Below are 26,685 nucleotides of genomic sequence, written 5' to 3' on the forward strand. Positions count from 1 at the left end.
TCCTTGGAATATCTGAAGTCCATATGGCTATGTATGATGAAGATATCTTGAAAAATCCCTTTTATTTGGCCATTCAGAAGCGGCATCCTGATCTATGCAGCAAAGTTGCAGAACTCCATGGTATTGTAAGTATAAATAAGTATATTTACAAGCCTCTTATAGTATCTAGATTAATTTAAATCATATGCTTACTATGGCACATGTAAAGACTAGTGCAAGCCTATGGAACTTGGAGGTGAAGCAAAGTAACTTTAAGTTGCTTGTTATTTACTGATACAGACCTCTTAATATGCCGCATGGTAGAAAAAGGTCACAGTTGGTGACCTTCTAAACTTCATAGGAAGCTTATTTTCTTGCTGTGAACTAAAGTTACGTTTTCCCATTTGCTTATAACTTAAAATGGGATTGACCTTTTGAATTCCCTGATTGACAGACAATCGCTCACTTCTGACAGTGTTTTACATAGCAAAATAAAGCTGTTAAACTGAGCTGAAATAGAAACTCCTGTCCTTAAGACTTCTAATCTGGGTATTACGCAACTAGTCTTCATCCAAAATTAAACTTAGAGGTTATTGTTACCTGATTATAAAAGTAAGCTGTAAATTGGACAGGTTTCCTTCAATTGTGTATTACTGAAGATGGTGATATGATCAGCTGAAATGCTAAGATCTGCTCACCAGTTTTGTCTGTATTGTAACACCATTTCTGAAAGCTTCTGAATACTGCAAGAACCACTTGCTTCATGATTCTCTTCCTCGCCAATGAGAAGTATTTCTTTTCAGAGTGTATAGTCTGTATTCATAATGTGTTGCCTTCTAATTAAGAATTTGTCTCAAACTGCCAATCTGGTGTTCAGTAGACCCAGTGTTTCTTACTTCAGATTTTTTCTTCTTTCTGATGGATTTTAATTTTAGTTTGAAAACATACTTCATTTTTATTAGCTGCCCAATTTTTAAGTCATTTGGGTGACTGATGCTAAGTAACTTAAGATTTCATCTCCTCCTAGTATTCTTTGCTTCTGTTACATCTGTCATCCTTTTTCAGATAAGTCACTAAATTAAACTTATAGGTTAATCAGCAAACTGTCAATGGCCTTTCCTTTTTATTTATTTAAACAAACACCTATAGTTGCTTTGCATTTGCTAGTAAATGTTTATAGGCCAGACTCAATCACTTGCCTCTAAAGGACAAAATCTATTGGTGTTCAGCTGGTGATACACGGCATTTCTCTCTAAAACATGATCTAACTTTTTCAGGTGTTAGTTCCATGCAAAGGAAGCCTTTCAAGCAACAGTCTTTCTACCTGCCAGTTCGAATCTTATGTTCTGAAGCCGCTAGAAGAAAACTTTCAGACCTTAAATGGAAAGGTATTTCTGTTTTGATGTGAGTGTAGCTTGGGGACACTCCAACGAATGATTCACTGTGGTTGATGACTAGTAGTGTGAACTAATAGTTACAGGAGAGGTAGCTAGGAATTAGAGCTTACAGGCAAAAGTAGCGTGTTGCCAATCTAAGCTTAAGTTCTTGGGGATATACTGCTTTCTAGCAAAAGCTGTGTTTTGGCATGTACACAAGAATAGTTGTCCTGTTCAGACACTGCCTCTGATTTCAGCTTTGGTGAAGCAACTTTGTCAATTTATCTGTGTTTTGTGGCTGTTAGGAATTTTCTTACGTGGCAGAAGGGCCTTTATCACTCAGTTAAGAACTGTGTCTAGCTTTCAGGCAAATAGTAGCTTGCCTCTATTGTATGCAGATACAAGTTCACCAGGGCTTAAGACAAAGTCATGATGATATTGAGTTGTAGCTGAGGCCTGATGTATTAATTCTAATGTAGCAGCAAGACATAACAGCTGCTAGCCCTGTACAGGATCACCTTCTTTCACTTGTAATTTTGCCGTACAGCCTGAAATCTTGTGCTGTTTTCAGGCTATCATCTAGATCTTCCTACTGCGGATGTCCTCATTGGAGCTGCTTGAGAAGATAAACCTGTGTGTGAGAAATGTAGACAAGATGTGTGGTGGTTTTTTTTTCTGAAGTTGCACTTAGGCTCTAATTCTAAATTGTTTTCCAATTTCCCTTCTAATAAAAGTGCTCTAAAAATCTGCAAATAGTCATTTAGACCTTGGAGATGGTCTGAAAACTCCTCTAGTAGACTTGTAAAGAAAGTGGGTATTGGCAAGGTTTAGCTAGCCATTGTAGGCTGAAGAAGTCTTTGTTTCAATGCCTATGCCGCACAAGAATATGAAATATCTTGAATCTGGGGCTTTCTTGTCTTGGAAGATTATCTTCTTTCCCTGGAAAACTAACTATGCAATACAGAAACCAAAGAATAACTTCCTTCTGGTGGAGTTTGACACTTGATCTGGTTTTCATTTTGTTTCAGGAGATCTTCATACAAGGAAACCTCATCATTTTAGGAACTGGTTTTAATGATCATATCTCAGTACCTGTTCTTTTTGAGGAAACTTTTTACAATGAAAAAGAAGAAAGCTTTAGTATACTGTGCATAGCTCATCCACTGGAAAGAACAGAAAGCTCAAGTATGTATTGAAGTGTTAGCTTGGTGGTCTGGTTTGCACAGTGAGCGAATTAGTATGTTTGATATGCTTAATACATTTCCTTCGTTCTGAGAAAAGTTGGCTTGGTTGAAAGCTCTTGGCATTTATTAGTGTGCTGGGGTGGATGTTGGTATGCTGCTGGAGAGAAGTAGTAAGTTGCTTCCAGGAAAATGTAATTTGGTAGGGTCTATGCCCCAGCCTCAGCACTAAAGATCAACTGCAGAATAGTATTTAGTCTTAAATGTGACATGTCTTGAGATGACAGGTGGATGAACAAAGAACTGGAGAAGTAAATTTTTTTCATGATCGCTTCATCAGTGGTTAGAAGTTGTCTAGCAGTTATGTAGCAGTTCTTCTGGTGGTGGTCTGTCTCATTAAGTTGAATGTGTTAATTTGTCCTAGTACTGAAAGTGCTCTTGATAAGGCTGGAACACTATTTCCAAGGTTGCTATTAAAGCAGTGAATGTAAACGGATTTCCTTGTGAATTTGTGTAACAATCTGTTTAGTAATTAAAAGGAACAGAAGCTTCTTAAAACATACGCTTTTTCGGAAATAAAAACATCCAGTCTTCCTAAATACATAAGAATATCTATTTGAAACAAATGATGACAAAGTGAAGTAATACCAGGGTAGTGTGAAAATAGTACTGGGAGGGAAGTATGAAAGTTGTTCTGAAAAAATAGCTGGCAGACATATAGGCTTAAATTCTATAAATATTAATCTAAATCTATAAAAATTCTTGTGGCATTCTGGTTTTGGCCATTGCTTAATGTAGTTATATAGCAGTCTTTCAGAAGTGAGGTAATTTGTAATTTCAAAAGTAATTTGAAATGAATGAGATCTAAGCCTGTTATTAGTTGGCTGCCTTTTATTACAAATGAAAGACTTTCCTAGAAAAAAATTTTGGAAAAGCAATATGAATTTTAAGTCACAGATCCAATTGTCTTATTCAGAAGGGAGGTGGGTTTGGTTTATATTTACATAAAGCAACTTTGCTCTCCCATTCAGAGAAAGCATGTCTAAATAAAGAATAGCTTATATAAAAATCCAAGATGGGATTTCTACAGCTCCCTTAGAGCACACTGACTTCCTGCATGGGCATTCATCATCACAGTAATGTGCTTTTCTTCTGCTTTCAAGCCTAGCTTGCGCTCGGGTTCTGATTTGTGTATGTGGCAATAAATTAGCCCAGGGTAAAAAATAATGTGGAATAAGTTTTAGCTATTACAAATAAATACTTGACATAAAGGTGACAGATCCTACTCTAAATGTGGTGCATTAGGTTTTTTTATTTAAAGCAATAGCTTCAGTTAAAAGTGTAGTAAGTGGAATTAATGTTTCATTGCACACAAGTTGGCTGTGTCTATAGGGACAGAAAGTACTTTACCATGCATACATTTTAAACTGATGTGTTAATTCTTGGCTTTCATTGTAGGTGAATCTACACCTTCATCAAGTTCCTATTCTCTTAAAAATATTGAAGATGTTAGAGAATTCTTGGGAAGGCACTGTGAGAGATTTGATAAATACATAGGATCTTTCCATAGAACATTTAAAGAACATGAAAGGAAAAGCCTCCGCCACTACATAGTTAGTATCTTGTTTCTTGATGTTTAATTTACTAAATGTAATTAACTGCTTTGGGTATCTTTGTCTTGCTGAGCTTTTCTGTGTCAGTAGTCCAGAGTTGGGGAAGGTGGGAAAGGAGAAAGTAGAATTGTGAGTTATGACACCTTAATTAGGTAAAGGCAACTTCTCTAGCTAAAAGTCTTACCATAGTGCACACTTCTAGGGCAGGGAGGACTTCCTTTCTTTGCTTATTTATGCTTTGTTGCTTCAAGTCTGATTAACCTGAATCTGAATGCCTTTTTCTTTTCTCCTCCCTGCAGGATTCTGTCAATGCACTTTATACCAAATGTCTCCAGCATCTTTTGAGAGATTCGCACTTGGTAAACACTCCACTAAATACATAGTTTACTGCTTAAGTAACACTTTCTACTATCTGACTTTCTCTTGCTGTTTGTATGGTTTTCCTTTTCTAGAAGATGCTTGCAAAACAAGAAGAGCAGATGAATCTGATTAAACAAGCAGTTGAAGTAAGCATCTGAAATGAAGGAAAGATATTAAAGCTATTTTTAACTCTCTTTCATGCCTAAAGTGCTGGTTTTTTTTCTACAGATGTATATACACCACGCTATTTATGATCTAGTCTTCAAATATGTGGGGACTATTGAGGCAAGTGAGGTAAGCTTGTTTGATTGCTAAAGATTAGTTACATTAATCTATGCATGTTAAAAAACTTACCTTTCTATTGATTAGGATGCTGCTTTTAACAAAATCACGAGGAGCCTTCAAGATCTGCAGCAAAAGGACATTGGAGTGAAGCCTGAGTTCAGGTGAGAGATGATTGGGGACTGTTTGAGTTACTGAGATTGTCTTAAATAGGTCTTAGGGCAGCCAAAAAGTGTTTTCCTTAAGACAATAGCAAGTTTTTCTTTCTTCCTTTGACATGAAAAAGTAAAGCTTTGCAAATGTCATTTTAAGGCAGTCTTTGCATTGATTATCTCATTTGCTTTCATGGTCTTATGCTTCCCTCTTTATGCTTCCCTCTCCATCTACAGGGTACAGAAATGCAAGTGTACTTGGAGTAGAGATGGAAATATTTTAATACCATTCTTCCTTTTATCTCTGAATAAGTTAAAACTTGAGGTTTGCACATCCTGCACAGGAACTCTGTATGCTAACCATTCTTAAATTATTTCATAGTTTTAATATACCACGTGCAAAGCGAGAACTGGGTCAGTTGAACAAATGTACTTCCCCTCAACAGAAGCTACTTTGTCTACGAAAAGTGGTACAAATTATTATGCAATCTCCTAGCCAAAGAGGTCAGTAATTAGCGAGTTAATAACTTTATTTGAAACTTTTTTATTAACCAGTACACACAAAGCACTTTCGTATATAAACAGCTGTTTGAATAGCATTTGTGAATTAAACACAATTAGACTGGGATCTTCCTTGGTCTCTAAGCAAGATGGGGGCAAGATAGGCACTTCAGCATTGTTTCTCGTGGGGTGAGGAGGGGTACTGAGTTAGCTTGTATATGTTTTAGCTAGAGCATATGAGAAGGTTGCATGTGCTAGGACACTCTCACACAGAAGAATTGAGGGTGATTCATTTTAAACACTGGGGATCACTGCTATATCATTCTTGTCTATTTGTCCATGATCCTTGATAATCTCAAAATCGATACTCTTGATGTATCTTTTGCAAAGTATGGCATTGGTGGGGGACAAACCTATGTGCTGCATTCGAAGTGCTACTATGGATTACAGAAATGATTATGTGGTAGGAAAGCATGGACCTCTTGACCTGATATTTTTGTCTAGCTTGGGGAGAGAAGATACTTCCACTAAGCAGATGTAGTAGTACAGTGAGCTTATGCTTTCCCCAATTAATCTCTTCCTTTCTTCAGGAAGACTCCTGGGTTATGGAAAAGCGTATCAGCGTAGAGGGTAGTTCTTGTCCTTAAGGATTTCAGAATTCTTGAGCTTGTGCTCTTGACTCTTTCTGTATAAGAAGGAGTGAATGCTAGACAGATATTGCAGTTTGTACAGTACGAACTGTATTTGGTTTTTGGCTTGCGGCAGCTTATTTGAGAGGGAGACTGAGAACATTTGAAGGTCTGCCTTGGTTACTCAATGCATTGTCTACTAGTAGAGCTGGCCCTTAGTCTTAAGAAGTGGAACTCCATTTATGGGTATTGCTCTTGATTTGTACCATGACATGACTAACATTAGATGTAAATTCTTTTTTAGTTAACATGGAAACCATGTGTGCAGATGATCTTCTATCTGTTTTGCTGTATTTACTTGTAAAAACAGAAATCCCAAACTGGTATGTAACTATATTTTGGTTATACAGAGCTCCACCATGTTATCTTATAGGTAATGCTGCTGTAGGGGCAAATGTTTCTGAATATGTAGTAATAACTTGCTAAGAGTGTAAGAGAAGCTGAAAACTATTTTTGGTAGGACAAACAACAAAGATGTATTACAGATGTGACCAAATTAAGGACCTGTCAGGAATTCAAGTGCTGTGTCTGTGCTGTTTTGATTACCAGCTTAGAAAAAACGTTGTAATTGGAGACCATCTCTCTACCAAATCTTCATGTCAATACAGATGTTGCAGAGTGGTCCCTCCTTATCTGCGTTTGGAGCTATGAAACCTGTGTGCAGCTTCTAGATGTCTGATACATTAATATAGAAACTAGATTTTAATGTTTAATTGCTTGCTGCTAGCCTAGGCTATTGTGTTTATCTCCTCACTATCAGTAAAAGTGTATCTAAACCTTTCACCCCTACCCGAACTGAATTTTAGTGTGGTTGTATCCCATATCTGAGAGATGAGCGTTTTTCCATTAATTTGTAGCTATCACTTTACACTGGTGCTTACGGTGCTTGAAACATTAATGTGTTTGAAATGTGTGACAGTGTCCTGCTGCTGTCCTTGTCCTGTTTTTCACATTCCTTATCCAATTAATAACTATTCAATGAGTAGTTAAGAGATAAGTAGAGTTCTGATCTATCTACAAAGCTCAGAACAGCTGTAGTATTGGTGGCCTAATGATCTTTCTAGAAGCTTTTTCTTAAACCACATCTATTGTCTGCCTGGATTGCCTAAGATGAGTTGCAGTATTAAGATATGTCATGCTAGTGTCTTATTGTCTGTGGTTCATGGCTTAACTTTTTATTTCAGGATGGCCAACTTGAGTTACATAAAGAACTTCAGGCTTTGCAGTTCAGTGAAGGATGAATTGGGATACTGTCTGACCTCAATTGAGGCTGCAATAGAATACATACGACAAGGCAAGCTCTCTGACAGATCAACAGTAAGCTGCTCTTAAAGTCTGTCAAGTTTGTAGGAATGTGTATCACTGGAAGTAAACCTAGTCAGAGGAGACTAACAGCTAACATAAGAATTCCTTTTTTGCATTTAGAGAAATGAGTTGAGGTAACTACACCTGAAGCAAATGCTAAAATTATCTAAATGATTACAATGAAGTCCTAATCCTGTAGCAATACTTGTTCACTGTATACTTGAAGTAATTAAATGTCAAGTCTGTCTGTTCATGTGGTTGGAGGAAAAATGACAGCATTATTTTTCAACAGCTGAGTCTTAAGTTTAATATCTCCTGTTTGCCCTCTGCATTGCTTTCACAACCATGACAGTACTTAAGAGCAGGCATAGCTTAAACAGATTTTTCTTTAATTTTAAAAAGCTTAGATATGCTAGTATAATGGAGATTGCAGTGTAATTTAGAATTATTCAGTACGTCTTTGTATTCTAAAAATTCTGTGTGTTTGCAGTGCAGATTACTATGTTGCACCAAATGGATAGTTTAGTGGGAGTGCAGGACTACAGTAAGGGCATATTTGAAGGTGAAATTTGGCTCTCAGAATTTCTAACCCAGCAGGGGCAGGAAGTTTGTGGATGCATGAGTTATTTCCTCCTGGGCAACTAGAGCAACTAGACCTTCTGTCAATCAGGTCAAATCCCTTCAGGCCAATCAAGGATGATATTGATGTAACTTTAGAAACTTCTATGATTTAAGAACTGTGTAGCTTATTTAGTAAAGGAATCTAGTCTTACCACTCCTATACAACTTTTTACTGTTGCAAAATTAGGTTTTCCTGATCTGATGTGGAGTTCAAAAGGAGTGAACTTGGAACCAGAGTGAATTCAACGTGTCTCAGTCTGCCCCACTGGAAAGCACTGGAATCTAATTGCAGGGGCCAGAATAATGGCTCAGTGTGCAGGGCTTGGTATGGGACAACCTGGGCACAATCTTAAAGAAGCAGCACTTAAAGTAACATTTTAGCCTTTTGGGTTTTGGTTTTGTTCTTTTCTGGGATTTTCCATGAACCTGTCATGCATAGGTTTGTTTTGTAAGATCCAAAAAAAAAAAGCACTCTTATTTTGTGTAAAGAGACTGGTATTTCTTGTCTGTAATGCTGTATTGAATGATGTTTAGAAAAATAATAAAAATGTTAGTTTAAAAGGAAAACAACTTGACAAACAGTTTTGCTTCCTGCAGTCACTTGGCTTTCATAAACAATATACAAATAGCAATGCTGGTGATCTGGATGGAGAACTGCAGCCAAAGTAGAATTGTCTTCCACAACAATGCCAGCAAGCTGAAAAAAATATACCACTCCTAAATTTCTGGAATAAAACCTGTTTCCTACTAAATGTCTGGTCCTATCCCTCCTTGTATAACTAAGGATAGCAGTCTTTTATACTGGGCTTGCCCTCAAGGGATTATAACTTAAGGGCTACTGCCATTAAGATACTATATTTATTTCTTTGGGAGGCATCTGTCTTCAAAGATAAACTACATCTTTGAGAAGTCTAAAGGAGGGCAGTCTCACACCACTTGTGTTAGTGTCTCCACCAACAGAAGAGCAAGCAATAGGTGTTTCTGTCCATACCTCAGCTGGATCAGCTCCAGACCTAGAGTGCTAGCCTCTAACTTTCTCACTTCAGTGTGAGTACAGTGAGTGTGCAACAGGAACTCCTTTCTTCTACGTTGCCTTTCATAGGAGTCAACATGACTTGAAGGCGGCATCCTGAGATGGAAAACAGCAGAACCTTGAAGACAAGGAAGTGGGTGGCCCCTGCCCTGTAGCACAGCTGAAAAAGAGCTAGACCACTTTTTTTCTCTAGTGTAGGGTAAAGGAGAAGAAGGTGGGCACATAATGAAGAGGAAGAAACTAGGTAGCCAATAGCCCCTTGCCAGGAAGGGAAAAAGGCTAGTGAGGAGGTGGAGGAACATGGTAGGAACTTCTGGTAGCATTGCTCTCCCTTCATGAACTTATCAGTTGAGATATTTTCTTTATACTCTGGTAAAGAAGATCAACTTTCTGTTTAAAGCAGCAGCAGCTGTCACATTGATGCCCTGTGGTTTCCTTTTCCAGATTGTGCTGGAAGGGGTTATGGGGTTTAAGTGAGCAGGAACATTGCTATGCCCTAGGGCTTAATTACAACCCCTCATCTGGCTACACTTAATTTTATAGCTCGCTTCAGATGGAGCTTCTGGCAGCTGAGTAATGCTGTTGTCCAATCCCTAATGAAGCAACTACATAAAGAAAACTCAGCAGGGAAATCATGTACCCTGTGGGATAATGGGCATACTACCACCCCCATGTCAGTAAGAAAATTGCACTTAGGAAACACCTGCCAAATCCCTTCACCCAAGGTCATACAAGTCTTGGAGAGACATTTTGGTTGTGGGGAGAAGAGGAGTATGTAACTGATAGCATGAAAGGTTCAATTTTATTTTCTGTGAGTTGTTCAACCTTATTATAATTCCAGTTAATAAGTGTGGGGTGTTAATTATGTTTGTATGCACAGCATTGTGTAGTAAGACCCTCTAGCTCAGAGTTGATGCAAAGTATCAAGCAGGGAGCTGGAGCCAGCTGATAGAGAACAGGCAGCATTTTGGTTCTTGGCAATGAAGGTGGTAGGGAGGAAGTGCAGGTGGGAGAAGCCAAGCACAGGAAAGCTTGAACACAAAGTGAGGCTAATGAAGTGTTTAGGGGGAGTGGAGATAATTTCCCCAAGCCATCAGTTGTAAGCTGTGAAAGTCACTCATACAGGTAAACCCTCACAGGTACAACTGCTTCAGTTCTCTGGCATAAAGAGTAGTGTTGGATAAAAATCATTAATGTTTGGATGTGTATTTTCTAGAAAATACAGATTTAAAATAGTCGAGTCCCACTCAAAGCCATCTTTTTAAATTCCTAGAGTGCAAGTAAATATGGTACAAGTGAGTTTTGTCTTTGAAGGCCCAACCTTGCTTAATATTTCAACTCATACCTGATTCTTCTGCCATTCTGTATTTCACTTTTGAAGATAGGTGGTTTCACCTGAGAGGGACTCTCTTTTCTGATTTGTATAACTAAGATTGTAGTAAGCATTGCTCTGTGTAAGCATTGCTGTCTCAAGTGACTCTTTGAAATAATTATTCCACTTGGGGAACACTTCTCTTGTAAAATACACTGTGGAAGGAATGGTACTAAGACTACAGTAGGTCTTGCTCGTGTTTGCTTACTTTCTTCATAGTAAAAGTATAAAGCTGTAAGCATTCATATTAGACTTAGAAACTTGTATCAGCAGTAAAACTTTAACATTTTTTTTCTAGTTAATAAAATTTTTGATCAAATATTTCTTAGGGAAGTTATTTCTCATCACACTGAAGAATCTATCCAAGGAGACTAGTGTTACGTGCCTTGTACTTCTGAGAAGATATGCTTGAGTATCTTTAGCTAAAGTACTTGGGTTTGAAAAGATGGAATATTTGTCGTCTTTATGTATCTAAATACAAACAATTTACTGTGAAGTACGGATCTGAACTTTTATCTCTAGACTGCACAAATGTGTTTTTAACAATGTTATTTGCTTTACAATGGAGGTGGTTTTAGACAGCTTTATGAGAGGTATCTGTATTGATTTTGAAACTTGAGAGATTGATTTTTCTAGAAAATTTGAACTCTGGTGGTGTTTTTTTTTTTTTTTTTGGTGTTCAAGTGATCTTGTCTATTTGCAGTTCACTAGTTTCTTACGCTTTATGCTGACTTACTGATGTTGAGGGCTAAGTTGGATTTCTTTTACTCATTTATATCTGGTCTTTATGGACTTAGTTGCAGAACCTGTAGCCTGGATCCTAAACCATCAAAGTTTGTCTGATACATGGGCATCTATCTTAAATGCAGTAGTCTTCAGTTTGATGGATGCTGGGAGTCTTTCCATTTCCAGGGAGACAGTCATTATCTAAAAATAACATCCAAAGAAGTGATATTCACTGCTAACCATAAGCAGTAGTTGATCAGAATTAACTATGTGCAAGTGTTTCCATCTACTTTCTTAGAAAGTGTTTTCTTTAGATTGTACTTTCACGTGAGGTTCAATATTGCCATTTCAAAATCTGACTCTACTTAAAAATTTTGACCTGGTTTTGGAAGCAGATATGTTCTTTAGTGCATCCTGAAGTGTGTCTTCAGATTTCTCAGAAAATGGGAAGTACTGCTCTGAGATTTGCACTATGTCTCTGCTTAGCTCAATCTCCAACTTTCAAGAAGTGAGCAGTAGGAAACACTGTATGACTGAGTCTGCTACAGAGTAATGTGGTGCAATCTTTTATTTTCCAGCAAGTAGCAGAGAGTGCAGTGGAGTCTTTGAGTCAGAGTTGTAGCTGCATCATCTTTTTTAATAGCCACCAGTAGACATGTCTTACCTGAATTTGTCTAATACCTTTTTGAGTCTATTTATACTTTTGATTTTTGCAACATCCTATGGCAATGATTTCTACACTAAGAGAACGTTTTTCTTCTTTTCTCTCTTCTCCCTACTCCCTCCTCAGACCTAATGTGTGATGATTTTGTTGGACATCCCAGCTCTTGTATTTTGAGGAATAGCAGATACTCAGTCTTTACATATTTTCTTTGGACTTTTTGTGATTTTTATAGATTGCTGTCGCACAGTCAAATCTTTTCCCAAGTGAAGAATCCTAATTTCTCCTTGTAAGAAAGCTGCATTGCACCTTTTATCGTTCTTGTTATCTTTTTCATGTCTTTTCGAGTTTCGCTGTGTACTTTTTTAGGTAGTACAACCATAATGCTCAGTTAATTCATGGAGAGTTACAGTAAAGGAATATTCTGGTGAATGTCTGCTAATTATTTTTTGAACAGCAGGTGTGCGGTCTTTCAAGTCCTAAGTGTGAAACTGATTTGGGTTTTATATGCGTCTGATAATTCATAAGTGCTAAATACAGCGTTTAATATTTTTGAAAGTTAATTCCACTGTTAAGGTAATGAGTATACAGTATCTGTAAATGAGTATACAGATAATTAATCTATATATTTTATTTTCAGGAATCTGAGAGCCTCTGTGACAAGCTGCTTTTAAGACAAAGGATGAACTTGTTGTCCCAGATGTCTGCTACTCCAATAGACTGCTTATTTAAGGTTAATAACTTTTATGGCAGAATATGTATGTACTTACATATTACATGTTTATATCCCTTCCTTTCTGTTATTTTCTGAAATGTAATGCAGTGTTAGTTACATTAGTACTGCAAACTGTGTTTTAGTAGATGGTAAAAGTGTGTTTTGAATCTAGCACACTTCTGTGCTGAAACATTACCAAGTTAGTGTCATCTTACATATTTCAGCACATATAAGAAATAGGGAAGCAACTGAGGATGAAATGCTACTGCTGTTGGTATTGATTGGCCCATTTAATGCATAGATGTGATATTACTATCGGTTGTCTCTCACAGCTTTTAGTGCTTGAAATTGAAAGGGTTTTCTGAAATAATTTAAATATGATCACCTGATAGCTACTTCATATTATATGTTAATCTCATATTGTCATTCTGAAAGAATTTTGCCTATACAAGGACACAAAGCAGAGCTTCTAATTATATGTATTCACAGCTAATGGTTAGAGGCTCAGTGATTTTATAGAAATGTTTTTGCACAGAGGGAGCTCAATTTTGTGGCTGAGTCTAAAGAGAACAATAGGAATTGTTTTAATTTTTTATATATAGCGAAGTAAGCCAAGAACAGATTCTTTTTAATACTAAATGCCCGTTAGGAGGTTTTGTGCTATGACATTGTTCATTTCTGCTTTCTAATGCTTGAATTCCTGTCTTTTTTAATCCGTTCCATTTGTTCTGTGCTTCAGTAAATTACTCTATTTTTTGTGTGGTGGTTTTCTTTTTTTCTTAAAAGGAGACCTTTTATATTGGTTCCTCATTCTCTTTCTTCTCTTGGCTTTTTGTAGCATATTGCTTCAGGTAATCAGGAGGAAGTGGAGCGATTACTAAGTCAAGGTGACAGTGATAAGGACACTGTACAGAAAATGTGTCATCCGCTCTGTTACTGTGACAAATGTGAGAAGCTAGTTTCTGGGTAAGCACTTTTCATTTCCACAAGCACTCAACAAGCTACGTGAAAGTCTTCATCTAAGATTTACTTTAGAAAGCACGCTGCTTTTGGTTGTAGAGGAAGTTGGTAGCACTTCAGGATGTAGTAGAGAGTCTATGTTTGTGTGGTTTGAAGAAGCAGAAGAAATATTAGGAGAATGCTGAATGCCTTGGACCCAGTCAATTTTGTGATGGAGACTGTATGTCCTTTGGTAAACGTAGTGTGAAATGTTCTCTTGAACCTAACTTACACATCTTGGACAAAACCACGTCTCTTAACAAATTGTAAAATTCTGTATACAATAATTTGTCAATGTGAAATGATAAAGAATAAAAAGTCCCAAAATTAATTTTTTGTTGGCCTTGGCAATTTTTCTCTTTCTCTCCCTCTTACCACTGCTGCATAGGTAACTGAGCTGCTTTTAAACCATTGTGTTTTAAAGGAAACTGAATGATCCTTCCATTGTCACTCCGTTTTCCCGAGATGACCGGGGATATACACCACTTCATATAGCTGCTATTTGTGGTGAGTATGGTTGGTTTTCTTCACTAGAGTTTTCTGTTCCTTATGTTCCTTGTCCTTATGTTAGCATGTTTTTCTGACTTGGCATTGAAGAGTGAACTTTGCATTAAATTGTTTTCTGCTTATTTGCTGTGGAAATTAGTATCTTGGCACAGACTGAAGTTATGTTTGCTGGCTGTTTACTTTTGCCTTAATGGTTACCACAGTAGTTCTTTCTTCAGCTGTGAAAAAAGTAAAAATGTGTCAGTAGAAACTAGTCTTGTTTTAAAGAACTAGCAGATTGAGAAATTCATCTCTTCTCTCTCCTGCAGCTGGCTACGGATGTCAGATCTGTACTATCTCCTGTCTTGTAATGTTCAGTATGCCATTGATCTTATATTTATTAGAAGATGTATTAATTTTCTTAGTACGTTGGGTTTTTTTAATAATTACCTTTTTAAATTGTCATGTTGAATCTCAATAGGACAGTCCTTTGTGTGACATAGCTTTATTTTCTGTTCTTTTCTTACTCACAACATACAAGCACAGCTTGCTTTTACCTGGAGGTTCTTTTATGGACCTTTGACCTTGAGTAATCTGCATAAAAAAACCCAAAACAAATACCAAGGAAGTGAATATACAGTATATAGAAAAGTAGTATGCAGACATGCAGGGTATCTTGGTTTATAGCTCGTTTGAATTTGAAAAGTAGCAATGTTCTTGTGCAAAGTTTACTTATTTCTTTCAATGTCTGCGTATTTTTTAAGGGCAAACGTCATTAGTGGATTTACTAGTAGCCAAAGGAGCCACTGTCAATGCTACAGATTACCACGGTTCAACTCCACTTCACCTTGCCTGTCAGAAGGGATATCAAAATGTTACAGTAAGCACCAAAAGGCTTAATTATAAATAAAAAGAAATACTTAACCTAAATAATAAATATATGACTCTTACTAGGCTATTCTGCAGTACTGTCATTTGGGTCTTTTGAGAAGCTTTTACCAGAACTGTGTGCGCTGTCAGAATTGAGGGTCTTTTATCACTGTAGTTTGTAGTTTTTTCCTGTGGTGCAAGGTTTTCAGCCCTTTGTAATAATCAATCAGTTGACAGCTATGCATGCCTGATAATTGATCCATTTTATTAATACAAATCTCTAATATATAGTACAAATGGAGAGCCTGTTAATATCTCTCTGTTCTTGATAAAGACAGAAGAACCATTGCAGTCATTGGAATGAATTAAATGAGTTTACATTGCGTTCAGGATAGACTGTGTAACTACACTAATTACAGGGCACTTGTATTTTATATAGTTGAGATTCTTCAGTTAGTGTTCTTGAAGTTAAGCTGCTTTCACTTAGGATAAATTATCATGCAGTATATGTGTTGCAGTGTTTGCTGCAGTAGATGATTCTTTTTTTCAATGGCAACTCTGAATATGTAGGAAGCAGCTTTTATTTGGTTCTTAAGGTAGGGCAAAAAAAGTACTGTAATGTCAAGAGGGTTGTGTCTGAAATAGGAGAGACATAGCTAGTTTTTCATTAAGTGCTTCATCATGCTAGAAGCCTAAAGGAATCTGTGGAGTGAGAATTGTTTGTCCATTAATTTTTTAGGTACCTAAATGCCTGCTTCTGTTTTTTCTTTTAAGCTTCTCTTATTGCACTATAAGGCAAGTACTGATGTTCAGGACAATAATGGAAATACTCCTCTTCATTTAGCCTGCACTTATGGACATGAGGACGTAAGTAATTGTTTTGTAACAAACTAAATGGACATTCTAATGGAATGGAGCTGTGATGTGAATTTGCACTAAACTTCTATATTTTAAAAAGTAAATAAAGAAGATTTGGAGGCTAACTATTTAACACTGTAAATTAGGACTTTATTCAGTAGTCCACATCAATTTTTATTATGCATTCACATTAAAGATAGTAATATTGTACTAATTTAGTTATTTAACTCTTTGTTTAATGACAGTGAACCATAAAAGCCTGCTCTTTAGGCAATGGATTATATGTACGTGCAGCAGTGAAAAAAACCTTTTTAGGATTGCATGTGTTATATCAATTGAGAGACAATACTGTAATTTATTGATAGGTTTCCTTTTCTTTCCAGTGCGTCAAAGCTTTAATCTACTATGATGTGCATTCCATTGGTAATGAAAAGGGAGATACTCCTCTCCATATAGCTGCTCGTTGGGGCTATCAAGGGATCATAGAAGTGCTTTTGCAAAATGGAGCAAATCCAGAAATTCAAAACCGGATGAAAGAGACTTCCCTACAGTGTGCATTAAATTCCAAGGTATTCCTCCTATCTTCGGGCCTGATTTCTTTCTGATGCCATTCCACTGAGGTGTAGATGCTTACCTGCTAATAGGATTTTGTGCTATGGTACTATTAAAGTCAAAATGTATGTTTGCCTTCAAGGTAGGAGGGTCACATTTTAAATCTAACAGCATGAATACAGTCTGTGGTATAGAACATAAACTTGTAAATGGGTACTCTTAATCTGCTCAGTCATAATCTGTTACTAATATTAGGTTGTTGGCTAATTTGTGCTTCAGTCAGTAGATTTTCTCATTAAGTGGAGTTACATTGGTTCTCTATTAATATTTTTATGCAGATTTTGTCACTGATGGAATTAAACTATCTTACGTTTGAAAGAGGACAGAGTGCTTCTGAGGTAACAACCAGTACACATTGCTGAACTTTTTTTTGCCTATGTTTAACCTGCTTAATCTGATAGGTAACTTTTTTATGTTTTTTTTTTTGCCAACTTAAGTCACCGCTTAGGTCTCCTCAACGCTCAACAGAAACTTTCAGCAGAGGATCATCTGTCTCAAGCCTCTCATCAGCATCAACTGATTTAAGGCAAGAAGAAGTAAAAAATAGTTATAAAGAGGTAAGACTGAGGTATAAGTTTGACAATAAGCAAAGTGAAGGAAGCTAGAAGAGTATTTTGCAATACTGTTTTAAATGGCTTCTTCAGGAATAGCCTTCTGTCTGGTTTGGAACATTTAATGCTGCTATCCTCAGGTGCTTGTCATCTTAGTATCTAAACATGTAATTTTTGTATGATATCAGCTGCTCTGATGGTTAATTTTAGGAAAACATTCAAAGAGTATTTTGAGTTGGTTGTTCAGATTTACTGCAGTTAACTCCATAATTTGAGAATCTGTTGAGGTTTACAGAATTATAATGGCAGTCAGTGCCCCAAGGCCCTTGCTGTCCTGTCCAGGGATTAAATGCCATTGTTAGCTTACAAAATCTGTCAGAGAAAAGAAACTAGTACAGGCATACTGGCAAACAACAAACCAGAATGTTAAGACAAACTTTCAGAATAGTCATAAGAAATGAATTTTGTAACATGTGAAGGAGTATACACTATATACTAAATATCTTGCACGTACGTGTTTGCTCATTTTGCTCTGTCCACACTAACCAAGATGCCATCCTAATCTTTTCTCATGGGACCTCATATCCATACTTTCAATTTATCCCTCTTAAGACTGTCCTATCAGTGCTCCTGATGCTTCTCTCTCTATTCTCTTCCCCAGTCCTCCTGTTCTATTTTTTTCCAAATTGACCTCCTTAGTATTTTTGTTTCTCTCCATATCACCTCTGCATTCAAATTCTTCCTTTTCCTGCTATTAAAAGGTTCTTCTCTTGCCAAAAGTTTCTGTTTTCTAAAAATGTTTAAGAAACTCAAAGATTTAAAGTTAGACTGGACAATATGACTTCACACTACATAATTGGTTACTCTACGAGATCCTCAGTGTAGGAGTGTACCTCCCTGTTTGTAGAGAGTCAAGCACTTTAAATAACGTCTAATGTATGTAAAAGTTCATCTCATGGATTGAGGATTTATTTTTCCTTAAAGGAACAAATTTATCACACCCAAGAGCTAAGGCTGTAGTTCAAACCAGGGAAAAAGGTTACAAGCGGCTTACATTTTAGATTCTTGGGGTTAATGACCCTGTCCTGTAATCCAGCTTTAGTTCGTTTCTGTTGCCAAGTTTCACATGGGCTCACTGCTCTTATTCTTACCAAGCGAAGAGGCCAGGGCCTAATCCTGAGACAGCTCTACGAAGGGAATGCCACTGGAAGTAGTGAGAAGCAGATAAGGTCAGTTTCCCAGACTTCAAGGCTTAGAACATGGATAAGGGGATGCAGTTAGATCTTTACTAATCGATACAGCTGGTGAATTAAACTCTTTGCTTAAATGAACCAGTCATGGTGTAGGTCTTGGATGTGGCTTGTTTACAACTTGGAAAAGAGAGTAAAAGAGACAGGCATGTAAATTTGGAATTTCCTCTGTTGAAACTAGTAACTCCTTGCACAATTTCTGTTCATCAACAGAGAAACTGAGCAAGTGAGTGAATTGCACTAGATTAGTTTCATCTGTTTTTACATTTAAGGGAAGGTACTTCTGTTCCATGGAGGAGTGAGAAAACAAACTGGAAAGAAGGGGAAATGCATGTAGCAGACATTTTGCCCTAAGTACTCTTAATATATTATCTATAAGCTGCATAACAGATGTTGTATGCTTCTCCACTGCTAGGGCCTGAGGCAGGTTTTAGGACGGTAAGGAAGTTGTTATTTTTGGAAATAAATTATCAGAGCTTGTGGGTCACTTGCCATTACTGTTAGGCGTCTTGTATGTGGTAAGACTGGCTCCTGAAAATCAAGACCTTTATATTCTCCAGTGACATCATTTTGTATGATTAGCGGAAATTTATGGCAGGTAGAGTTCTCCCTAAATATATATATGTAGTCCATTTTAGATGTATATGTAGTCCATTTTAGATGTATACGTGTAGTGATTGGGATTTGGCTTACCTAACTTCATATGTCTGAAAGACAATTGTCTTAACTTTAGATATCTATTTTCCCTCCTTAATGGACAGAAATCGATACCTCCAGAGAAGAATTAATGTCAGGCATGCTTAGTGTGACCTGAGTTGCATTCAAGTGTCATTTGTCGACTCCATTCTGTTCTGTAGTTACTAGAAAGGGAGCTCTGCGGTTATCAGAGGGACTAGCTTAGATTTAGACAGCTAACTTTTAACATTCAAAGTTAGACGAGGAATCCTGCCTAAAGTGCATAATGCATGACTTCAAGGAGGTTCAGCTTATTAGAAAGGTAGTAATAAAATAAAACTTAGCAGCTTTCCTAAAAAGAGATAAAAATGGATGGAGAGATTTAATCTGTCCTCTGATCTTTCACCTGTAGATATGTCCTGTTCTTTTGCTAAAACCCTGAAGAAAGAGATCACACCAGTAAAACACAACTTCCTTTTACTCTCATTCTTCCTTGTTTGCTTTACCAAAACCAGCTGCCACACTCAGCAAGATAGTAATTTCTAGATAAGGATTGAAATGTGACTGTAGCTGTTACTCCATGACATCTTCAACTTGCAAGATGTTTCTTAATATTGAAACAACTTTGTTTACAGAGCAGCATCTTTGGTGATGATGGCACAGTGCTAGAATAATTTGCTATAGTGCTGAAACAGTCTTTCACAAAGTTAATTAAATGATTCTTCAACAATCTGCAGAGGCTGGACAAGTTGCCTTTTGATGGTACTAATGGACTCTCCCTGCCCTTTTGCTGGCACCTGTACCATTTCTGTCAGGTTAGATCTCAACTTCTTCATGTGAGAGTAGAGACTCAGAGGAGAAGTGAGGAAACAAGTACATCTCATTCTCCTACTTTCACAAGCAATCGGAGGGATCAGGGGAATGGCATCAGTGCACTGCAGAGCACCTTTCATCTCTTCTTCCCCTCGCTTGCCTCTTCCCCCATTCAGAGCTCATAGACAGGACAGTACCGACACCAAGCAGTTGTGCTCAGGCGTTAGCTGGCCTGCGCATGTACACACTTAATTGGTCTGATGCTGGTCCCCTGGTATAACTCTCTGAGTTGAAGAAACCTGGCTTTTGCTAACACTTATATCTTTTTTGATACTTACATAATTTCATATTTTCATATAATTACTTTTCGTATCATTACTTTTTATTTTAAGAAAGAAAACAAATTTCATATTTACAATCAAGTTAGATTTGTAAATGTTCGGTTTTTAACTTAGTAATAAACCAGTAAGCTGCAGATGTGAACAACTGGAAAGCATCTTTTTCATCTTCAGGTGTAGTTTCTCAAATAGCAAAATAAAACCTGCCATCCTTTGTGCTTTTGGTAGCACATAGTAGCTCAGCAAGAGTCCAAGCAGTACTAGTGTTTATCAGGGTAGACAATTGTCTTGAGTGGGGATTTTTAGTGTTAGGTTAACAACAGAAATGCATGGTCAGCTGCTGCTGAAGCAGCGTAATAATGTGTATCAGCTTACATGGCTTTGTTAATGTGTGGACTACATGTCCTCTATTTAGGTAAGTACTGTTTAACTAAGCAAGTCAGAGCTCATCAAATGGCCACAGGCTTTGCACAGCTTCTGTATTGCATAAAGGAAGAAGGTTTTTCCTTTAAAACTTTATCAACAAATATGAAATGGGCCAGCAGTAATCCTTAATTAGGAGGATAGTAAAGGACAGAATTTTCTGTGTACAGCTCAATACCAATACTAACAAAGCAAATAAATTGTTTTCTTCATACATAGGTAGAAAAACTCCTAAGAGCAGTTGCTGATGGAGATCTGGAAATGGTGAGTCTTAGCATGGCTGTTGGATATTATTGAACTCCAGTTTACCTCATTCAAATTGAGGAAGTTACTTTTAAATAATATTAAGTGAAGAATACTTTGGGTAATTCCTTCAGCAACAATTAATCAAATTCAGCTCAATTTCTACAAAGAGTATTCACTCCATGTCCCCAGATTATTATACCTGCAGTGCTTTAAGGGCCGTTCGTTATTTTGACACTTTTGTGACCTCTTGCACTAAAGAAATTATTTTAGATTGAATAATTCCTTTGTGAAGGCCTGTAATTTAAAAATGTGTGTATAGTCAGCTCTAGGAGATGCAAAGAAGTTGGGAAGAACAACATTCAGGGTAGGCATGTTGAAAAGAAATATAGTTGTAAAGAGCAGTTTTATTTGCTTGCAGGTGCTCAAGCTGCACTGTCAAATGCCATTGTTAGCTGGGGAGCATGGTGCATTGCAGAACTGTAAACAGATACATACACTGAGGTCACAATGTTGGACTGGATATGCACTCAGCACAAAACAAACAAAAAAAGCAAAATAGATGGATTTTCAGGGAAACCTGATTTTTGACAGCAAATCCCATAGAAGGTGTTACTATTCCCACCTGCTTGTTCGTATGTTGCAGAAGTACGTCGTGTCTTTTCTCGTATGTGAGTTGATGTACGTGCTGGAGTGGCGGTGCTGTACACCAGCTCTGGAAATTGAATGGTGGGATTTACAGTTTGTGGTTTTTTGACTTGTGAAGCATTCCAGTGACACAGTGTTTTAAAACCCACAAATGGCTTTTGATCCCTAAATTGCCAAGTTCTCTAATGCTTTGACTATTGTCTACTCTTTGTTGTGTGTTTACTGCATGTAATAGTTGTGCACAGGTAATGTAAATGAAAAATGGACTCTTGTTTGTTGTGATTCCTTTTTATTAATATTTCATACAGAGAGGAAATTCAGACAGTACAGAGGAGAAGTTATCTCAGGGGCATACAACTTTCTTGTAGTTTGGATTTCACTTCAAGTAGATAGCTGATGGCTATAATCATACCAGGTTCAGAGTTTATGTTCTGTAATTTCTGATACTTACCACCTGTCCTGACGTATTTTTTTAGTTACTATTTGCCTTTATTCCTGAAAAGTTGAACAATAATGTGCTTCTAATGTCATTGTACTGGAAAATTGAAGATGATACAGAAATCTTGAGAAGTTTTGTCTTTGGAAAGATATATAAGGCTGTCCATTTCTTAATTGTTTTGTAGTTCACAGAACAAAATCATGAACCCATGTGAGAATGCAAGGTTTCTCTGCTGGATGCATGTTCTGAAAAGTTTGTTTAGGTGATACGTACCAGGAGCTACAGATGCTAATGAAGCATCACAGGGTCATAATAAAATAGATAATCTTTGTCACAAAAGACATACTATGTTAATATTGATTCTCTCATGTTTTATTCCAGTTAGATGATAGAAACAAATCAGCTTTATCAATTTATACGGGAAAGAACTGTTCAGTTGTTAAGTAAATATCATTATCCTAGTATACAGCGTAACTTCATGCTAGTAATTATTTCCAGGTCAGCCCTTAAGTAATTTCAAGAAGCAGCAATACATACAGTGGTGATATTTACCATCTTCCTGGCAAGTAGTAAACATGAATGTATTACAATTAAGTTTTCACAAACTTTGTCAAAATCTAAAATGCATCACAAAAATATTTTTAAAAAATTAAATATACCGTTCTAGTTTGCTGGAGAATTAGTATCTAGTACTGCTCAACAGAGATCAGCAATGAAAAGCGTGTAGAAACCTAATCTATGCATTCAGATGACAGAATCACCTTATTTTTTGTGGCTTTGCTTTACCTTTCCTCAAGTTCCTGTAGAACTGTTCATTATAAAGAGAATTGTCCAATTGGATGGCAAAGGTTACAGCTTGCATATCTATTAAAAAACTGTGGTTATTTGAAAACTCTGATCTTGTTCTAACAGCCTGAGGTCTGTCTCCATAGGAACAGAAGCAGCTGGAGGGTCATTAGTGCACTTGTAGATTTCCGCTGCGACAGCCAATTGAGCTTTGCAAGAGGAGGCATTTAAAAGAGGTGCTATGAAACTGGAAGATTTAAAAAAAATAATTATACTGTGATTGTTCAGGAAACCAGAAAACACCCTGTGTCATCGTTATAGCACCTGCAAATTTCAAAAGCAAGTATGCTTGAGATTGGAGATAATGATGTCAATCAATGACAGTCATTTTAATTAGCTGACACAATGGCAGTTAATTCTACATTTTGAAAATATAATTTAACCCACTTTGGTAAGTTTTCCGGGTCTATAGTGGGAAAGAAATATTTTGGGACAGTGTGGAGGGAATATCTGTATAGAAGAGATTGTTTTACTTGTATAGAAGAGATTAAGCTTTATTCCCAAAATATGTTTCAGAGTTATGCAGCAGCTTTTTGGGAGGAGGTTCTCAAACTGTACTTTTCACATGTTTAGTGGTTGCTGAATTGGTAGAAAATGCTGATAGCCCCATTATTGGTGGAGACTGTTAAGAGATGTCTTAGCCCATTGTATACTGCTTTGAAGGAAGCCTTTATATGGCTCTAAGTCAGTAAAGTATTGTGTAGAAATTTTTGATACTGCTGAACGTCAGTTTTAGGTCTTCCATTCTTAGTGATTGGATTTGGTGGTCAGGTGTACGCCATGGCTTCTCAGTGATGGATGAACCAACCTCATCCATTCACCTTTCAACAAAGGTACTTAGATTTAAAAAACAAGCCAACTAAAACAAAACCCTTTTATTATTAGAGTGGGATAACACTAGAACAGACCTGGGAGGTTACAGAACCTCTTCTGTTAAAAGTATTTGAGAAGAGGTTGGTCAAACTTCTGTCAGCAGTATTAAGGAAGAATTGACTTTGTCTCAGTGTAGAATATTGGATTAGGCACTCTTGAAATTCCTTCCACCCAGCTAGTCTTGACAGTTCCAGTGGAACAGATGCGTGCAAATCCACCACAAAAAAAAACAAATCTCATGTATAAAATAGACCTTGTGGAACAGATAAAAGTCTGGCATACAGGGTACGGTGCCCCTGGAGTGCTCTGCTAAATATTCCAGGAAATGTGTTACTCTGCAAGGTAGAAAAGGTTTTAGAGGACAAGTTAACTGGCAAAGGGAGATTCTTTTTGACTAAAAAACCTTTAAACAGAAAACCAAAAAAGTCTATTCCACTGTAATTATAAGAGGTACGCATGGGAGTGGCATGTTCAGATTTTTGGTGAGACACTAGTACTTTTGTGTTGAGAGTTGTGTATTTGGATAACGAGGGCAGCAGTATTGAGTTGTGATAGGAGAAATTGTCAGTTGTGAGAATCTTGGTCAGTCTGCAGGGAAAGGGGGAAGTGAAGTGACAGTAATGTTTATCTTAGAGATGTACCAATGTAGCAAATAGGAAACCTGCACTGATCTGGGCTTCTGTAAACAGACAAGCTTGAGAGATTTCTTTGCACTGCAGAGAACATGTGGAATTTGCAGGGAAAGTAATATTCTCTGAAAAACATCCCTTTTCTGTCTCTATGTTATCATCCAGAATCAGGTATATGGCCCTTACTGGTTGTCCTAGGATTTATTCTAGCTGCGTCTGTTTAATTGGACAGGTTATTAGTGTGTGTTTGGCTTCCCAGAGCTACCTTAATTGTAAGAAGTAGAACGTGCTGACAAGTGCAAAGTAAATACAGTTGGAGGAACCTGTAGGAAAGTCCTTTCTCCTCATTCTCTTCTTGTCTAGCATCTGTAGAGCTCTTGGATTGATCCAGTTCTGTGGCATGACACCCAACCCACAAATCCAGCAAAGATGCTTCTGTCTCAGTTACAGCAGGAAGTGGTCCCTCAATTTTTTTCCGTGCCACTGTTCAGTGGGAGGCAAAGGGCCTCTTCATGGTAACAAGACAATGATACAGCTTCTGACAGCTCTTTTAAAAGTTGCTAAAAAAAGTAAAAGGAAAACCCTCCCGCAGATGACAGGCTTCATACCCACTATGTAATCCTGTAACTTGCTGTGTCTGGGAAGTCCCAGAAAATCTGCAGGAGCTCCGGGAGATCCAGCCTCCACATGCAAGTGCCCTGATCTTCCTTGTGTCTTGGCTTTTGAGTGCTGTGATGTTAGCCCTTTCTATGCACCTAAAAAAAGCTGACTGTTAATGTATTGTCCCCTGTATTATGAGACCGATTCCCACTTCTGTCTTGAGTTTCTGCAAGACTTGTCTCTGAGCAGAATAGAAACGCAGAGTGATGCACTACAGAGACATCAGGCTTAACATTGCCAGATGGTGTAATAATGGAGGCTTAATACAGCCACTACTAATTCTAAGATGTCTTTGGTTTACAGTGGATTATTGAATTTCAAGGTTAAAAATGTATTTCTTAAACAGCTTTCTTTTGTTGCATAAAATTTAATGTAAAATTAACATGCAGTAAGCATCACTGTTGACAAATTGCATGTGGATGCTCTTAGTGCTCAGACTGGCTTCATTGGAGAGCCTCTCTCTTCCTCAAAAATGAGGCATTGCACATTGAGGAAAAAGTGAAACTGTCAAGCTCCTGGGAAGCAACAGACCTAAAAAAAGTCAGTGCCCCTGCAGAGTTTTGGATATCAGTTAAATGTTGTCATCCTTGTCACTTCTTATGTTTGTTAAAGCAAAAGATGAAACAAAATTTGCATTTATGTGAGCTGGCACAAATCATCTGAGCTAAGAGGGTTTGAGAATAGGTGATCACTGAAGTCCTGATCAGGCAGCAGGAAGTCATTTATAATTTATTTCACTGCTATACTGGCTGAACTTTTCCTAGCTGCTTGGTCAACAATAACATTTGATTTTTTAATTTGGCCTGTGGGCAGCTGATGCCAGGAGGTAGCTGCATAGTCTCCCTGAGATATTCACAAATGTGTGTTTGTGAAATCTTACTTGTCTACATATGCAAATTTATTAGGACACGGAACCTTTGCTTTCTATAAAGGAAGACTTGTTTTCTGTGCCAGGTACGTTATCTCTTGGAATGGATGGAAGAGGACTTAGAAGATGAGGACGACACAGTCAGTACATCAAAACCAGACTTCTGCCATCCATTATGCCAGTGCTCAAAGTGTGGCCCAGCACAAAAGGTTGGAATGTTCAGTCTGTAAAAACAATCATTTATAGTCTTGTAATGTAATTTTAGCCCTAGGGAATTAGCATTCATATTGCCCAATGCCTCTATATCTCTGTTTAAAAAGCAATTAGATACAGATCTTAACAGAGTTCATCTGATGTCATGAAAATGTTCTCTCTTTAATTGAACTGTAGAAAATTTTGGATACAGGAACAGTGTTCAATGACTTGCTTAATATCTAATGGGGTGAAAAAACTTTGCAGTTTCTTTTTAGAATATGTGGACTGCTGTCATTAAGGTTTGGACAACTTTGAATAAATGGGAGAAATCTTTTCCTAAGTCTCAGTTTCTCCTGGTTCTCTTTTATAGTTTACATTGCTAACTGTCACAGAGTAATCGGGTTAGCAAGGAATACATGATAATCCTATAATCAATGCAATGCTGATAAAGTATTTTTTTAATTGCATGACATCTTTCATACAAGCTATATCTAAAACCTCTTCAGAGATTAAATATAATTGCAAAGACTTCCTTTCCTCTTATTTATTACAGGCTGTAGAGGAGAATCAGGCTTTAAAGTATGCTTTTTTAAAAAAAAATAATTTAAATAAAGAATGATCCTAGCTTCTTGGAAATAGAAAACCAATTACTTGCCTTTCAGGAAGAAAATGTATTACTATGTCTGAAGATATGTATAACTGGATAAGTCATTGCAATATAAACCAAAGTATAAATTTTCCGTGTGTTGGCTACTTTGAGGTAACAGTATCCATATCACTTCACAGAGAAAACGGGAGATGGCTTAACTTGACTTCTAAATCACAGAATCACAGAATCACAGA

General features: G+C 37.2%; 1 protein-coding gene across 1 annotated transcript; it reads left to right on the top strand.

Moving 5' to 3' along the window:
• On the top strand, nt 1-25,856 carry ANKRD27 (ankyrin repeat domain 27 (VPS9 domain); the record flags this gene model as incomplete). The annotated part of the gene is made up of 21 exons (XM_010076552.1): nt 1-125; nt 1,257-1,367; nt 2,384-2,540; nt 3,995-4,149; nt 4,449-4,508; nt 4,602-4,655; nt 4,738-4,803; nt 4,879-4,955; nt 5,326-5,447; nt 6,378-6,456; nt 7,318-7,450; nt 12,492-12,584; nt 13,405-13,532; nt 13,990-14,072; nt 14,816-14,931; nt 15,696-15,788; nt 16,163-16,348; nt 16,670-16,729; nt 16,829-16,948; nt 20,661-20,705; nt 25,734-25,856. Coding segments are annotated over exons 1-21 (2,163 nt in total), but the record flags the coding sequence as incomplete, so codon positions are not given.
• Nucleotides 25,857-26,685: the final 829 nt, after the last annotated feature.

The sequence above is a fragment of the Pterocles gutturalis genome, unplaced genomic scaffold, assembly GCF_000699245.1.
Source record: "Pterocles gutturalis isolate BGI_N339 unplaced genomic scaffold, ASM69924v1 scaffold38883, whole genome shotgun sequence".
In the NCBI taxonomy this organism is placed as follows: domain Eukaryota; kingdom Metazoa; phylum Chordata; class Aves; order Pterocliformes; family Pteroclidae; genus Pterocles; species Pterocles gutturalis.